This window comes from Macaca mulatta, chromosome 15 (assembly GCF_049350105.2).
Source record: "Macaca mulatta isolate MMU2019108-1 chromosome 15, T2T-MMU8v2.0, whole genome shotgun sequence".
Lineage (NCBI taxonomy): Eukaryota > Metazoa > Chordata > Mammalia > Primates > Cercopithecidae > Macaca > Macaca mulatta.
The window spans coordinates 19,998,296-20,014,148 of record NC_133420.1 but is presented as its reverse complement, the minus strand read 5'-3'; the positions used below and the strand labels follow the sequence as shown (position 1 = coordinate 20,014,148).

General features: G+C 55.4%; 2 protein-coding genes and 1 long non-coding RNA gene across 7 annotated transcripts; 1 reads left to right on the top strand and 2 right to left on the bottom strand.

Annotated features, from left to right (window-relative positions):
- The first annotated feature begins 6,893 nt into the window (after nucleotides 1–6,893).
- Nucleotides 6,894–13,891, top strand: CFAP157 (cilia and flagella associated protein 157). Its single transcript, XM_001095281.5, has 9 exons — nucleotides 6,894–7,101; nucleotides 9,343–9,614; nucleotides 10,500–10,653; nucleotides 11,123–11,390; nucleotides 11,702–11,832; nucleotides 12,082–12,232; nucleotides 12,588–12,754; nucleotides 12,899–13,085; nucleotides 13,702–13,891. The coding sequence occupies exons 1-9, from the start codon at nucleotides 6,938–6,940 to the stop codon at nucleotides 13,771–13,773; spliced, it is 1,566 nt and encodes a 521-aa protein (XP_001095281.4). The 5' UTR covers nucleotides 6,894–6,937; the 3' UTR covers nucleotides 13,774–13,891.
- Nucleotides 8,410–10,185, bottom strand: LOC144335105 (uncharacterized). Its single transcript, XR_013405546.1, has 2 exons — nucleotides 10,066–10,185; nucleotides 8,410–9,926 (listed from the first exon to the last, which is right to left on the bottom strand). It is a non-coding gene; the product is annotated as an uncharacterized LOC144335105 (long non-coding RNA).
- Nucleotides 13,816–15,540, bottom strand: PTRH1 (peptidyl-tRNA hydrolase 1 homolog). Of its 5 annotated transcripts, none has more exons than XM_015116786.3 (5): nucleotides 15,421–15,540; nucleotides 14,852–15,071; nucleotides 14,471–14,570; nucleotides 14,247–14,292; nucleotides 13,816–14,150 (listed from the first exon to the last, which is right to left on the bottom strand). In XM_015116786.3, exons 1-5 carry the CDS (start codon nucleotides 15,514–15,516, stop codon nucleotides 13,968–13,970), a joined length of 645 nt encoding a protein of 214 aa, XP_014972272.3. In that variant the 5' UTR covers nucleotides 15,517–15,540; the 3' UTR covers nucleotides 13,816–13,967. The 5 variants fall into 5 exon arrangements, with proteins under 5 accessions (XP_014972272.3, XP_077824030.1, XP_028690631.2 ...); XM_077967904.1 differs by having other exon boundaries at nucleotides 13,816–14,057; XM_028834798.2 differs by lacking the exon at nucleotides 14,247–14,292.
- Between the last annotated feature and the right edge of the window lie 313 nt (nucleotides 15,541–15,853).

The window sequence follows — 15,853 nt, the reverse complement described above, 5'->3', positions numbered from 1 at the left end:
GACTAAAAATGAAATCAGCCCTTCACCGACTGAATGGAGCCCCTCTTGGCTAAGGAACCCCAGAAAAACCTTAAAAACAGTTCCCAGCCATGATGAGATGGGGGGTCAGACACGCCTCATGAGGCCCCTCCGTCTTACAGTTTAGAAACAACTGACCAGCATTCACGTTAAAATAGAAATCATAAGACTGGCAGAACAGACTCTTTATGGCAATACAGTGTCAAATTATAAACAGGACCTCGGGCCATGGCAGGTGAGGGTTAAGTCACACACTCCACACTTGCCACAAGCTTTTCTTTTTCTCTAGCAGCTAAACAAGCTCTAGATGGCCTGGAGATAAGCAATATTAAAACAATTACAATTGGCCCAGCTCCCAGAGGCTGAGGGACTGACCACCTGTTCCACCAGCCGTAACTACAGCTTTCATTGGACAAAAGGCTGATCTCAGCAACTTTCTCCAGATAAGACCATGGACTGGCTCTGGCCAGTTTACAGCGATTGTGCACTTGCATGCCCTCATTTTCTGAAAAGTCCTTTTGACGAATAGAGCCTAATTATAATATATTTAAATGTCAAGTCTCCACCCCAAAGTAAACATGGGTCGAATGGTACATGCATGTTTGTTCGATATGCATGTGTTGAACTACCTTCATGAATATTCATAGCCCCTCCTACAATCTGCTGAATATGTATGTTTGGCCAACCCATTCAGCATCAAGCTCCTACCCCAACCTCTCCTCCTATCTGTCTCTGGTCTTGGCTGGAGGCACGCTTCCCAGCCTGTGGGATGACCACCTTGCAGACTGTAACCTCCTCTAAAGGAGTCTCCTCTCCTTTCCCAAATTTATAAATCATGTGATTTTTTTCAAGTTAACGTATCATAGTACCAAATCACAGGTGTAATTCTGCTACTTGTGTTCACATCTGATTGACATCTTCCCCAACACACAGAGGGCCATTCACTTTAATAAGGGCATAGGAGCAGGGATCTATTCGTTGAATAAAGAAAGGGAATGAATGAATGAATCAATTAATCAATGAATGAAGGCACTTAATCAAGACTCAGCTGTTTGCCAGACAGGCTCCAGTCCAAGGATCGGGAGTACTTGACCGGCTGAAGAAAGTGCTCTTCCTCTCAGAGCTGATGAACCTGAACGTTTCAGTCATTTTCCTGCTAAAGTGCCCAGTCTACTTGAAATCTTTAAAAATTGGCGTGTTTGGGCCGGGCGCGGTGGCTCACGCCTGTAATCCCAGCACTTTGGGAGGCCGAGATGGTCAGATCACCTGAGGCCAGGAGTTCAAGACCAGCCTGACCAACATGGAGAAATACCGTCTCTACTAAAAATACAAAATTAGCCAGGTGTGGTGGCACGTGCCTATAATCCCAGCTACTCGGGAGGCTGAGGCAGGAGAATTGCTTGAACCTGGTAGGCAGAGGTTGCAGTGAGCCAAGATTGCACCATTGCACTCCAGCCTGGGCAACAAGAGTGAAACTCCATCTCAAAAAAAAAAAAAAAAATTGGCATGTTTGGCTAGGCATGGTGGCTCATGCCTGTAATCTCATGACACTTTGAGAAGCCGAGGCAGGAGGATCACGGGAGCCCAGGAGTTGGAGACCAGACTGGGCAACACAAGGAGACCCCCATCTCTTAAAAAAAATTTTTTTTTAAAATAGCCAGAGGTAGGCCAGGCGCGCTGGCTCATGCCTGTAATCCCAGCACTTTGGGAGGCTGAGGCGGGAGGATCATGAGGTCAGGAGATCAAGACCATCCTGGCTAACACAGTGAAACCCTGTCTCTACTAAAAATACAAAAAATTAGCCGTGCGTAGTGGTGGGCGCCTGTAGTCCCAGCTACTCGGGAGGCTGAGGCAGGAGAATGGCGTGAACCCAGGAGGTGCAGCTTGCAGTGAGCCAAGATTGCACCACTGCACTCCAGGCTGGGCAACAGAGCGAGACTCTGTCTCAAAAAAAAAAAAAAGCTGGAGGTGGTGCATGCACCTGTAATCCCAGCTACCAGGGATGGAGGTGGGAATGGGGAATCACTTGAGCCCAGGAGATCAAGGCTGCAGTGAACTGTGGTTGTGCCACTGCACTCCACCCTGGGAGATGGAGTGAGACCCTGTCTCAAAAAACAAATAAACAATAAAAACTGGCGTGTTTGTGTCATCTAAATTGACAAATCATCATCATGATTATTGTCACCACAACCATTTGTTGTGAACTCATCAGGTGCCAGGTGCTGGGCTTTTGACATGAGCCTGTGACATTGTGACATGCTTTACCAACATTCGTCATTATTTGTCTTTTTCTTTTTCTTTCTTGAGACAGTGTCTTGCTCTGTCACCCAGGCTGGAGTGCAGTGGCACCATCTCAGCTCACTGCAACCTCTGCCTCCTGGATTCAAACGATTCTCCTGCCTCAGCCTCCCAAGTAGCTGGGACTACAGACATGTGCCACCACGCCTGGCTAATTTTTTTTGTATTTTTAGTAGAGACAGGGTTTTGCCATGTCGGCCAGACTGGTCTCAAACTCCTGACCTCAGGTGATCCACCCGCCTCGGCCTCCCAAAGTGCTGGGATGACAGGCGTGAGCTGCTGCGTCCAGCTGAAAGTCACTTTGAAACAACCAATCCACTTTTTGTTCTGTTTCTGCTTTTGTCAGCCTCCGCTATCACACCAACCTCCTCTGTTCAGCTCATCGGGACACTCATTCTATTGCCCAATTCTAGAATAACAAATAAAAGCCCATTCAGCCTAGGTGCTGTGGCTGAGATGATGCCACTGCACTCCAGCCTGGGTGACAGAGCAAGACTCAGAGAAGAAAGAAAAGAGAAGAGAAAGAAAAGAGAAGAGAAAGAAGAGAAGAGAAGAGAAGAGAAGAGAAGAGAAGAGGAGGGGAGGGGAGGGGAGGGGAGGGGAGGGGAGGGGAGGGGAGGGGAGGGGAGGGGAGGGGAGGGGAGGGGAGGAAAGAGAAAGAAAGAAGGGAAGGAGGGAAAGAGAGAGAGAAGAGAGAGAGAGGAGAGAGAGACAGAAAGAGAGAGGGAAAGAGAGAGAAAGAGAGAGGGAAAGAGAAAGAGAAAGAAAGTGTCAATTACGATATTTAAACTGATCGGTTGTAATTCTGTCAGCCTTTAGACATGGATTTTTCGAAGCTGTGACCGGAAGTCAAATCCCCTCGGCAGAGTGACAGAGCTCTTTGTTCTCTTCCCCTGCCTCTTCCCCCAGAGCAAAAACCCACGCGCCATGGCGCCCAAACTGGGGGAGGGACCTACTTTTCCTAAGTCACACCCTGCTCTATAAGTGGGTGCCAGGGGGTGGCAGCCACTGATATTCTCAGCTGGTCTCGCCCCGCCTGGTGTGAAAAAGCCTCCATCCTATGAGCTAGCTGGAGTTGGGCCAGCAGGGCCCAAGCGCTCTCAACCTGCGGCACCTGGAGAAGAGCGTCCACGCTACAGGTGGGCCTTGTGGGAAAGTTCTCCCTGCTGCACCTGCTTGCGATAGAGATTCTGCAACACAGGGATGGGCAGGGAGGGGTGGGGTGCTGCGTAAAAAAAGGCCAGCAGCCTTCCCACAGCGAAATGAAGAGCCAGACTAGGGGCTGGGAGAAGAGCCTGTCTTTTTGACCACACCTGCCTAGAGTATAACACCCCAGGTAAAACTTCCACGACACAGAGCTGGGGGGTCAGGGGGAGAAATGGTGTTTTTCTAACACCAAGTATTTGTTACTTTCACACCAATGATCTGATACCAGCTGGGTGTCCAACATGTGAGAGTAAGTAAAATTTAAAAGCTGGCCGGGTGCAGTGGATCATGCCTGTAATCCCAGCACTCTGGGAGGCCAAGGTGGGCAGATCACTTGAGGTCAGGAGTTTGAGACCACCCTGGGCAACATGATGAAACTCCATCTCCACCAAAAAAAATTTAAAAATTAGCCAGGTATGGTGGTGCATGTGTGTAGTCCCCAGCTACTTGGGAGGCTGAGGCAGGAGAATCGCTTGAACCCAGGAGGCAGAGGTTACGAGCCGAGACCGCACCACTGCACTCCAGCTTGGGCAACAGAATGAGACTCTGTCTCAAAAAACAAAAAAAAAAAAGAAAAGAAAAGAAAAGAAAAAAATGTAAAAGCTGTTGGAACCCCAAAACCGCTTTAAGCCTTGAGAGAGATGTGATTGTGATGTGGGTCACAGAGCCTGTTCTGCAGATCTGCCTCTTAGACTAGAGCTTAACCCTCTTCCCCATTGTTCCCGTTCTGTAAATGACGAGGAAAGACCAGAGACCGGAACTCCCCTCCCCATCACTGACCTTGTTGTAAATTAACTACCTCCTTTATTGCCCTGTACCTAACTCAGACCAGATGGTGGTATGAACAGAGACCCTGTGGCACGATCATAACTCACTGCAGCCTCGAACTCCCAGGCTCAAACAATCCTCCCACCTCAGCCTCCTGAGTAACTGGGACTACAGGCGTATGCCACCATGCCTGTTTTATTTTTTTAGAGATGGGGGTCTTGCTATATTGCCCAGGCTGGTCTTGAACTCCTGGCCTTAAGTGATCCTCCCACCTTGGCCTCTGAAAGTGCTGGGATTATAGGCATGAACCAGTGCACCTGGCCAAGGGCATGTTTTTTGTTTGTTTTTTTTTTTGTTTGTTTTTTTTTTTTTTTGAGACGGAGTCTCGCTCTGTCGCCCAGGCTGGAGTGCAGTGGCCGGGTCTCAGCTCACTGCAAGCTCCGCCTCCCGGGTTCACGCCATTCTCCTGCCTCAGCCTCCGGAGTAGCTGGGACTACAGGCGCCCGCCACCTCGCCCGGCTAGTTTTTTTTGTATTTTTAGTAGAGAGGGGGTTTCACCATGTTAGCCAGGATGGTCTCGATCTCCTGACCTTGTGATCCGCCCGTCTCGGCCTCCCAAAGTGCTGGGATTACAGGCTTGAGCCACCGCGCCCGGCCCCAAGGGCATGTTTAATGATGCCTGGCCTCCCTGCCTCCCTAGGGCCTAGGTTTCTTCTCTCCAAAGCCTCCCAGAGGTGACAGTGCCCCAGGTCACTGTCCACTGTCCTTGGCCGGTGCTGCAGTCTGCATGGCTTTGTGCACTGCCTGCCTCCCCTCAGAAGATCCAGCTCCTGCGGGGCTGCTGACTTTGTGTCTCACAGCTCCAGCAGCTCTGGGCCCATCCGTCTCAGTCCCCAGGAGACTACGGAAGGCAGCTGCAGAAACGATAATGAGACAGTGCCCCTGTTGGCAAGTAGCGGCCTAGGGTCCAAAGTAGGGAGCTTTGGGGAGAGTCTCCAAGCGAGCTCCAGGAAGTGCTCTCCCTCCAACCCGCAGCGTCCCCTCCCTGCCTCCACCAGGAAGGCTGGCCGAGAAGTTCAGCTCATCCCTCTTGCCACGTGGTGCTGACGAAGGCGAGGAGGGCAGGTGTCCAAGCTGACACCCTCTGTGGGTTCCAGGCTGCCCGAGGGGCCGTGGGTCCCCATCGGGCTGGGAATTCAGAGCTAACCCCTGCGATGGGCCTGGGGAAAAGAGAATAGAAATGGGGGAGGCACAGGGAGGCCCCCAGTCAGCTGGGAGCACCGTGGGAATTTTTGCCCACCTAGGCTCTGCAGGAGCAGCTGTTCAGGTAGGGGAGGGGGCAATGTCCAGCAGGAGCAGGGGCATCGCGTTGGGCTGGAAGGGCACTGGGCCAGGCCTCCCCTCCTCTCCCCCCAAGGCCTGGGCAGCCAGAGCTCCCTCACTGCGGTGAGTGCACTCAGGCTGAGGCCTGTGCAGAAGCGTGGGGGTCTCTTCCCTCTGCCAGTCACATTTTTACCCTCCCAGGGCCGCCCTGCCTGCAGGGCACAGGCACCCTGGGAAGGGCAGACCACCACAGGTGGGGTCCAGGGGTGCTGGAAATTCCAGGAGCTGCCTGCCTATCACACAAAGTGGGCGGGAGCTTCATGGGCCAGCACTCACTAAGTGCCCCCAGCATCCCTGGACCGTATCCCTGCGCAGGGAACTGTTACAACTTTACAGATGAGATCTTGCGAGCTCTTTCACAGAGCAAGGTTCAGGCCATTGGCCCAAGGACTCACTGGAGGTCAGACAGAGCCCAAATGTGAGCCCAGTTGTTTCCAACCAATCACTTCTCTGACCTTTCTCATCACCAATAGTAAAAACGCCCCCACCTCCCTGTGCTTCTGACCCCTCACCGTGCCCCCAAGTTCTCCTCATCCCCCCGCCCCACCCCAAGGGTCCTACAACTCGTGAGATCTAGTCGCTCCAAGAAACCATATTTGCTGAAATGCCACTGCCATTCCCCTTGGCTGCTGTCAGAGTTTTTCAGGGTGGTGCTACAGCCATCTCTTGCTAAGTGCCAAGCACTGGGACGACAGGGATGGAAAGGACCTGCCCACTGCCCCAGGGAGTGAGTGCCTGGGCTGGTGAGGAACACGGGCAGGCACACAGGCATGGCTGGCTGAGATCGGGGCTGGGGATGGAGCTCACAGAGGCACCCAGCTGCCGGCCAGGGCCCCATCAGTTGGACCCCCTACCGCACCCACGCCAGGACACTGTCACCCCGGGCCAAAGCTGCAGAACAGGCTTTGTGTGCCCGGGGTTAGTGTCTGATCAGCACAAAGGACAGGATGGCGATTTCCAGGGCCCTGACCCACATGAACATTCCCCATGGCGCTTATTTCCACGTGGGGGAAAGAGGGGTGTCCCCAGAAGCCCAAAAAGTTGCCTGGGAGCCAGGCATCCTGCCTGCCGTGGCCTGGGACTCCTGGGCCCTCAGTGATGCATCTGCCTTGGAGTGGGACCTGGTACTGGCGCCCAGCAGGAACAGGGCAGGGTCCCTTTAAGCCCAGCCTCACTCCCTCGGCCTGTTGCTATGTACGGGACCAGCTTCCTTAGCAACCACCTGGCCTCTTCCTGGGGCTTGGAGCCCTGGTTGCCATCAGCCATGGCTCCCAAAAAGAGTGTGAGCAAGGCAGGCAAGGAGCTTGAAGTCAAGAAGAAGAAAGGCAGCAAGAAGGAGCCGGTGGTGGCCGTGGAGCCGCCTCTGGCCAAGGAGACGAAGGAGTTCTACCACATCCAGATCCGAGACCTGGAGGACCGGCTGGCCCGGTATGTGGGCTGGCAGGCAGGAGTCTGGTGCCCTGGGTCAGAAGCCCATGCCCAGGTGGTCCCTGTGTGGGTTTGGCCAAGGGGCCCTAGGCCTGTGTTCTGACCTCCCCTGGGATGTCCAGACCCCATCCCGTTTCCTTATTTCCTCATACGTACCTTTGGGAGGTTTCAAGATTTTAAGGGTAAATGGATTTCCCCACCTTCCAGCTCCTAGAACCCTGGGTCCACGAGGCTAACTCGTGGCCCCGTCCCAGGCAATCCCCACTTCCCCCTGCCTCACTCCTGCCCCGTGGGATCACAGGCTTTATGAAAGGGTAGAAACAGCCCTCTGGCAGGCGGGTGGACCCCCTGGTCCCACTTCCACTGACTCAGCACATGAGCCCAGTTGTTTCTCCATGCTGGGCCTCAGTTTCCCCAAATGTAAGTGGGGAAGGTTGATTCCCCCTCCATGGATGTGACATTCTATTCTAGAGCCAGTTTTGTGTGTGACATGGTGGTGGGGGGAGATCCTCTAACTCTTCATTCAGAGCCATGTTCACCTGCCCATCATTTTCTTATGTTACAACCAGTTTCCTCCCAGTTGTGAGGCACCAGCCCCAGTCTCAGGGTGACCTTAAAAGACAAACCAGTAGGCGGCAGCTCTTCCCCAGGTGACTGATGCTGTGGGTAACCACAGCTAATGCTGAGTCCCTCATGGTGCCAGGCAGGCCACATACTGGTGCCGAGTCCTCATAGCAGTCTTACTAGAGAGGTCAGATGTCATTCCCATTGCACAGATGGGGAAGACTGAGGCTCAGAGAAGGGAAGTCACCCCCAGGAAGAGGAGGCACCAGGATGGGAGCCCTGGCCTCCTGACTCCCCTATGCAAGACTTCTTCCTCAGCCCACACCCCTGAAATGCTCTGTGTGCAGTCACTATTTGAAAGATGTTGGTCAACTAAATTGTGATGCAAAACAACTTTCCAGGCCAGGCACGGTGGCTCACGCCTGTGATCCCACCACTTTGGGAGGCCAAGGTGGGCAGATCACCAGGTCAGGAGTTCGAGACCAACCTGACCGACATGGTGAAGCCCCATCTCTACTAAAAATACAAAAATTAGCCAGGCATGGTGGCGTGCGCCTGTAATACCAGCTACTCAGGAGGCTGAGGCAGGAGAATCACTTGAACCCGGGAGGCGGAGGTTGCAGTGAACCGAGATTGTGACACTGCACTCCAACTTGGGTGACAGATCAAGACTCCGTCTCAAAAAATAAATAAATAAATAAATAAATAAATAAATAAATAAATGTTAAAAAAAAAAAAAACAACTTTCCAAGTAACTTCAGTTATTCTATTGAAAACCAGTAAACTGGTTATGTAATGCTGATTAAAATTAACATACTTCCCTTGAAGTTCACAAACTTCCCTTGAGCTGAGACATCAGGTAGAATGTATTCAAGGCAAATGTATTTAATAGAGTTATTGGGTGCTTACTATTTGCCAAGCTGTCTGCCAGGCCCTGAGAATACAGAGGTGGAGGAGAGGCACATGTTCTTAGGTTTTGACCACCCAGTGGGACAAGGGCCAACTTACAGGAGAGCACCAAAGAGAGGGTCACAAATATGGCTCAGGGCCAAGAAGGGTCCACTGAGAAGAAAACACCAGGGTTACTGGATGGAAAAAGGTAAGGGAGATGCCAGGTACAAAGACTTGGGATTGGAAAGTGTGGAAGAGTTATGGAGGGATGCAGAGCTGGCTGACTGCAGCAGGCATTGTGGCTAAGAGCCTTGATTCTGGGGGTCAGACTGACTCAGGTTCAAGTCCTGGCTTTGGCACTTACAAACTCAGAGTTCCTTTATCCTTCTGAGCCTCAGTTTCCTCATCTGTCCAATAGGTATAAAATCATCATAGTATCTACATTCTTATAGGTTGTTGTAACGATTTAACAAACACACTGCACGCCTGCTATGTGCCAGGCACAGGTGTTGGGGACATACTTGTGAACATAACAAGGCTCTGCCCTCATGGAGTTTGCATTCTAGTGATGTAATGAAAATAACATGCTAAGCACAGGCATTGGCTGCGGTCATGACTGTTGGATCAGGGGGCATAGTGGGAGATGAGGCTGGATTCTGATCACAAGGAATCTCAAAAGCCCCTTTGCAGGACAGGGGGTCCAGGAGAGTGGGCCCAGCTGCAACGGAGGCCTGGCTTGCCCAGCCTGACCCCTGGACCACGGCCCCACCCCCGCCCACGCCCCAGGTACCAGCGGAAGTGGGATGAGCTGGCTGTGCAGGAGAAGCTGTTCCGCCAGGAGTTCGAGCAGCTGGCCAATAACAAGAAGGAGATTGTGGCCTTCCTCAAGCGCACGCTCAACCAGCAGGTGGATGAGATCACAGACCTCAACGAGCAGCTCCAGAACTTGCAGCTAGCCAAGGAGATGGAGAAGGATGCCTTTGAGGCGCAGCTAGCCCAGGTGCGCCATGAGTTCCAGGAGACCAAGGACCAGCTCACCACGGAGAACATCATCCTTGGTGAGGAGGGGACTGGCTGGCAAGACTGCAGCACACATCCCAGCTCTATCACTGACCCTGTTTCTCACCTGGGAAACAGGGATAATAGCCACGTGCTGCTTGGCACGCACTTTCTTAATTGTCCCAGCAATCCTGCGAAGCTGGAAACATCCCCCAACCAGTTTGTAGACAAGGAAGCACCTCAAAAGGTGAAGTGTCGTGACCAAGGTCCCCCAGTTGGCAAGGGTTTGAGGCTCAAATGTCAGACAGCATTAGAACCTAGCCCAGAGAATATATACAGTCCAGCTGCCGGTTGGGCGTGGTGGCCTACGCCTGTAAACCCTGTGCTTTAGGAGGCCAAGGCAGGAGGACTGCTTGAGCGCAGGAGCTGGAGACAAGCCTAGGCAACATAGCAAGACTCCATCTCTACCAAAAAAAAAAATACAAAAATTAGCCAGGTGTGGTGGTGCACGTATGTAGTCCCAGCTACTTGGGAGGCTGAGGTGGGAGGATCTCTTGAGCCTGGGAGGTTGAGGCTGCAGTGAGCTGTGATTGTGCCACTGCACTCTAGCCTGAGTGGCAGAGTAAGATTCTGTTTAAAAAAAAAAAAAATAGTTGTTGTTGTCAGTCACTTTCATGAGAGTATCAAGGAAGGCTTCCTGAAGGAGGTGGAACCTGAACAAAACTTCCTAAGATTCATGGAGGGGTGGAGGGAGGGCAACCCAGATGAAGGCAGTAAAGGTGACAGGGCCACAAAGTGTAGGTGGGGGATGGTAGACCTGCCCCACTGAGACCGCACAGGGCACACAGGAAGGGACAGGGACCTAAGGGCCATCTTTAAGGTCCTCGCCAGGCCCTGTCCTCTGAGGCAGCCCCTTATTGGGCCTTGTGCCCTGTGACGGCCAGGGGGGAAGCTGGCAGCCCTGGAGGAGTTCCGGCTGCAGAAAGAGGAGGTCACGGACAAGTTTACGTTGCTGGAGGAGCAGGTGCGGAAGCAGGAGAATGAGTTCAGGGACTATGCGTACAACCTGGAGAAGAAGTCGGTGCTGGACAAGGACAGGTGGGCAAGCGGGGCACCCTTTGGGGCCTTTGGAGCCTTCATCCCTGGGACCACGAACATCCTAGTCTTCAGGCCCCAGCTTCTAACTGGGGCGTTAGATGGGGTAACTGACCCCTGCCCCCACAACCTGCTACTCCTTGGAATCCCAGCTGGTGATTATGAAGGGGTGGGAGAAAGGGAATAAGCTCCCAACTGCAGTCCTCACGCTGGCATTGGAGACTTCCTTTTGCCACGTACTGGGATTAAATCATGTTTACTTAATAGGGGAGAGTACACTGAAATGGTACCAATTACAAAGGTCCAGAGGATCTACAGGGAAAGCATCCTGCCTATAGCCCCAACCCTCCCTGGGAGAGAGTATGCTGGTGTTTAACAGCCCTAGGTGTTCTGGGAACCTCACAGAGGAAAGGGTGTGCCCAGGGCTTGTGCCCGCTCTGTCTGACCCCTTCTCTCCCACCTTTCTGGCCAGACTGAGGAAAGAAATCATCCAACGCGTGAACCTCGTGGCCAGTGAGTTCCACAAGGTGACCACGAACCGGATGTGGGAGACAACGAAGCGGGCCATCAAAGAGAACAACGGCATTACCCTGCAGATGGCCAGGGTCTCCCAGCAAGGCATGAAGCTGCTGCAGGAGAATGAGCAGCTCAAGGGAAGCCAGGGCAATCTGTGCAAACAGCTGGAGCTGCTGGAGAACACCCAGAAGGTCATGGCCAGGCACAAAAGAGGCCACCAGAAGGTGCGCCTGCAGGCCTCAGTACAGGGCATTTGGCATACAAGGCAGGAGGCCGCCCTGGGGGCCCTGCAGGGAAAGTCAAGTCAGGAGGGAGGGAGGCAGCAGAGAGAGGACTGGGCCTCCTGTGGGGGGTGCAGGGCGCTGGGCCTAGCTCTGGATTGTATTTACTTAAAACCCCCATAACTTATGGAAGCAGAGCCCAGTCCTGGAGAGCTCACTGGTCACTCTGCACGGGGGAGCAGGGGAGGCCTGGCTGTGTCCGCAACTGGGGGACAGGGCTGGCTGAGGGCATGGCCACCTGTCCGCACCCGCAGATTATCCTCATGCTGACCAAGAAATGCCAGGAGCAGCAGCAGGACACCAAGGAGGCCGAGGAGCTGCGCCTCCTGCTGAGCCAGTTGGAGCAGAGATCCCTGCAGCTGCAGGTGGACAACCAGGCACTGAAGTGCGTATGGCCCGTGGAGGGGTGGGTGGTGGGTGGCAGGTGAAGGCTGGGGCCAAGCTCCGACCCAGCTCTTTCTGATCTCACGACCCAGGCTTCCCCTCTCTAGAGGAGCCTGCCAGACAGGCTGAGGACTTGGGGCTGGATGGGGGCCCCTCTGGGCTTGGAGAGAAATGGCAGGGCCCCTGGCCCCAGGTGGCGCCAGTCCTGGGGAAGGGGGAAGGCTGTTGACTCATCCCAGTTGGGGTCCAGGAGCCAGAGAGACCAGCTGAGCTTGCAGCTGGGGCAGCAGCAGGGGGATCTGCAGCGGCTACAGCAGGAACTGGCTAATGAGCAGAAGGTTCGGGCCAGCCTGGAGGCGGCCCTGGTCCAGGCCACCTCCTTCCTCCAGAACATTCTGCAGGTGAGCAGAAGGGAGGGAGGGAGGGCGCAGGGGGGCGGGGGAGTGAGCCCAAGATGTAAGCTGCTTGCAGAGAAGAGGCTGCCTCAGGATCAGAGGCCCCTCTTTTCCCTGAGAGCCTCCTAGAAAGTCTGTCCTTCGCTGATTCTGGCCTTCAAAGATCCCTCCAAGGTCTTAAAGGAGCTGGATTCCTTCTCTGAGGCTCTGAAAGGTCTCAGGCCTCAGTCTTCCCGACTGGAGAATGGGTATCCCACCAGGGAAAACTTCGTGGAAACGGGGCAATGAGGTTGGAGGTTCCTGGAGGAGGGTGGGTACTGGGGCCACTGTGGGCCTGCTGCCACCCCACCCTCACCAACAGATGCACCCCGATGAAGAGGACAGCGACTTCGACGTGACATTCCAGCTATGGCACAAGGAGATGCTACAGCAACTGCTGGTCATGCTCAGCGCCACTGTGGTCCCGAGACCCCAGAAGTCTGTCTGTCCCCACCCGGAGTCACAGTCCCATGGCCCACCCAAGGAGAGGTGAACAAGTGGCCCTGTGTGGCCTCAGAGGCGGTCATAGAGAGCAGGGCAAAGGCATGCAGCCATGGGGACAGTGCTCGGCTCACCCTGGGCCAGAAACCTGGCTCGTGGAAGGCTCTGTGACCCTCGGTCCCCTCCCCACAGCCGGCCCAGCATCCAGCTGCCCAGGACTGGGTCTCTGCTGCCGCAGCTCTCTGACATCACCCACTACCAGCCGGGGGATCTAGGCCTGGTACCTCGCCAGGCCCACATCCCACCCAACCCCCAGGACCTCAGGCTGCTGTCATATATCACCCGTGTGGGGACCTTCCGGGCACATAGCAGCCCTGAGGTGAGGGTGCTAGGGGCCCCAGTTAGCCAGTCCTGGGAGCAAACTGAGGCTCTGCCAGGCCACAGCTGTGTGGTCCTGGGGATGTAACCAGACCTCTCTGACCCTTCCCATCTGTAAAATGGGCTGAAGAAAGGGGTGGCCAAGCCTCAGTGGGCCAAGGCATGACCACACATGCCCTGGGAGGGGGGTTGGCTGGACCCTGTTGTTCCCCCCGACCAGCAGAGTGGGATCCCCCTGAAGAGGCCTCAGCTTCCAAGCTAGCATCTTTTTTTTTTTTTTTTTTTTCTTTTTGAGACGGAGTCTCACTCTGTCACCCAGGCTGGAGTGCAGTGCCGCAATCTCAGCTCATGGCAGTCTCAGCTCACGGCAACCTTCGCCTCCCGGGTTCAAGTGATTCTCCTGCCTCAGCCTCCCGAGTAGCTGGGATTACAGGCGTGCGCCACCACGCCCGGCTAATTTTTGTATTTTTAGTAGAGATGGGGTTTCATCATGTTGGCCAGGCTGGTCTCGAACTCCTGAGGTCAAGCAATCCCCCAGCTTCGGCCTCCTAAAGTGCTGGGATTACAGGCGTGAGCCACTGCGCCAGGCCTCCAAGCCAGCATCTTTAATCTTACAGATACGTGCCCCTGCTTCTCTAAAAAGGCTCAAAACGTTTAGTCTTCCTGAAGTTCCCCTACGTTCCAAATAGGACACAGAGAGAAGAACCTACTTCAGAAATGGACTGGTCCAGTCACAGTCATCCCCACTTTAATCCGCAGGCAGCCTGGAACAGTCTAGAGGACAGTTGTATAAAAAGTAGATACCAAGGCTGGCATGGCAGCTCTGTGGCCCTGGCTGGGTTGGTGGGTACTACAGTCAGGCGGGCAGCCATGGCCACTGGTGTCACGGCCCCAATGAGGGCCCCTGGCTTCGCTCACGAATGTGGTCCAAGATCAGGTCGGTGGCTCGATCCAGCAACAGAGGCAGCAGCTCCTGCTCAGCAGGGGAGAAGCAGCCCAGCACATGGGCCTGTACCGCCTCAGGGTGTGTCGGGCGCCCGATGCCCACCCGCAGCCTTGGCATTGCCTGTGGGAGAGCCAGAGAGGCCCAGGAAGCTTTGGCGAGGTGCTGGGGGACCCCTGGCCCACCCGACCCAGTTGCACAACAAAAGGTTAGACTCACATTGGAGTTGAGGCAGCTAATGCAGGAACGGACTCCATTGTGGCCCCTTCAAGGGATATGGGAGGGGCAGTTAGTGCCTCCCTGGGGCAATGTCCTTCCACCCCTCCCTGCCCCGGCTGGGTCAGAGCAGCCCATTTCCTGTGGAGACTGGGTCAGCAGCCCTACTCCACCCCAACTGGGAGGCCTGAAGCCCTATCCCAACCCTGACCATCTCAGGACCTCACCTGGCACTGCCCCCCAGCTTCAGAGCCAGTCTCCCCAGGGGCTTGTCCAGCTCATCATGCACCAGGTACACTTCCTCGGCAGTCAGCCCAAACAGCTCCGCTTAGCACAGGGAAACGGCAGCCCTGGTTACTGCCCATCTGCCCAGAGGGTCACTGTCCAGACTCCCACGATAAGGGGCCACAACTAATCAATCCCACTTCACATATAAAGAAACGGAGGCCCCCACAAGTACCCAAGGCCATGCAGCAACTGGAGCTCAACAGGTACTTGGGGGTGAACCCGCGGATCTGTCACAGCCAGTCCCGCTCTGGCCCCTGCACTCCCACCCTCACCCCCCACCCCCTCGGCCGGCCCGCCCGTCCCTGGCGCGCTCAACTCACCAGCCCGGGCCACGCTGCGCCCGTTGGCGTTCATAAGCCGCCGTGGCCGGAGCAGGACCAGCTGGGCATCCCCCAGCGGGGCCAGGGCGAGGTCGGCGGCACAGTGCCGGTCGCGCGTCCAACTCTCCGCCACACCCAGCCGCCGCGCCAGCTGCCCCAGCACCGCCATGCCTACGCTGTGTCGCGTGCCAGGCAGTCCGGGATTCCCCAGGCCAGCCACCTGCGGGCGGCACCAGGGAAACTGAGGCCCAACAACTCTCGCCACCCCCGACCTCACAGCGTCCCGTGGGCTCCAAAGCAGAGGAGCGGAAACGCAGAGCAACGCTGCAGTGGGGAAGGGGCGCGAAGAAAGGGCCCAGAAACCCGACCCCCGAGAACACCAGAAGGCTGGGCAGGCAGGGCGCCCTAGTGCAGGAACGGAGCTTCTGGAAGTTTGGAGCCCGTCGAGCACCGGACCCACCAGTTAAGAAAACAGAGCAGCAATTTGGGGGCACTCGGCTCCCGGGACATAATGGCTGAACTGAAGGTAGGGACCGGGAGCCCCTACGTCGCCGCCCCACGCCACTCACCATCCACCGCTTCCCCGGGGGCCGAGGCTCCAAAACGCATCGGCTCATGGCTCGACTCAGCCACTGTCCGGCGCCCAAAAAGCCGCGCGGCCTCATGCTGCCCCCATTCCCGGCCCGGACACCACCCCCTGACGTCATCACCCCGCAGCAGCCAATCGCGTTGCCATTTGTTTGGCGTCGACCGCCAACGTCCAATCCGAGCCGGGCTGCATGGCCGCCATGCTTCTGAGGGGCGGAAGCGGCGAGGTGGTGGCAGAGTCAGGGAGCCCAGTCGCCTTCAGTGGCGCGGCGTCACTGTGTCCCTGCGGGGTTTGTGTGGGACGCTTGGAGCTCTTGCTTGACCTTCGGTTGGGAGGCGGAACCCTTGTTATGCTCCCGGCTATGGCCCTGCCTCGCGGCGAAAATCTGGCAAGTCCTTTCCCCGATGTAGGCC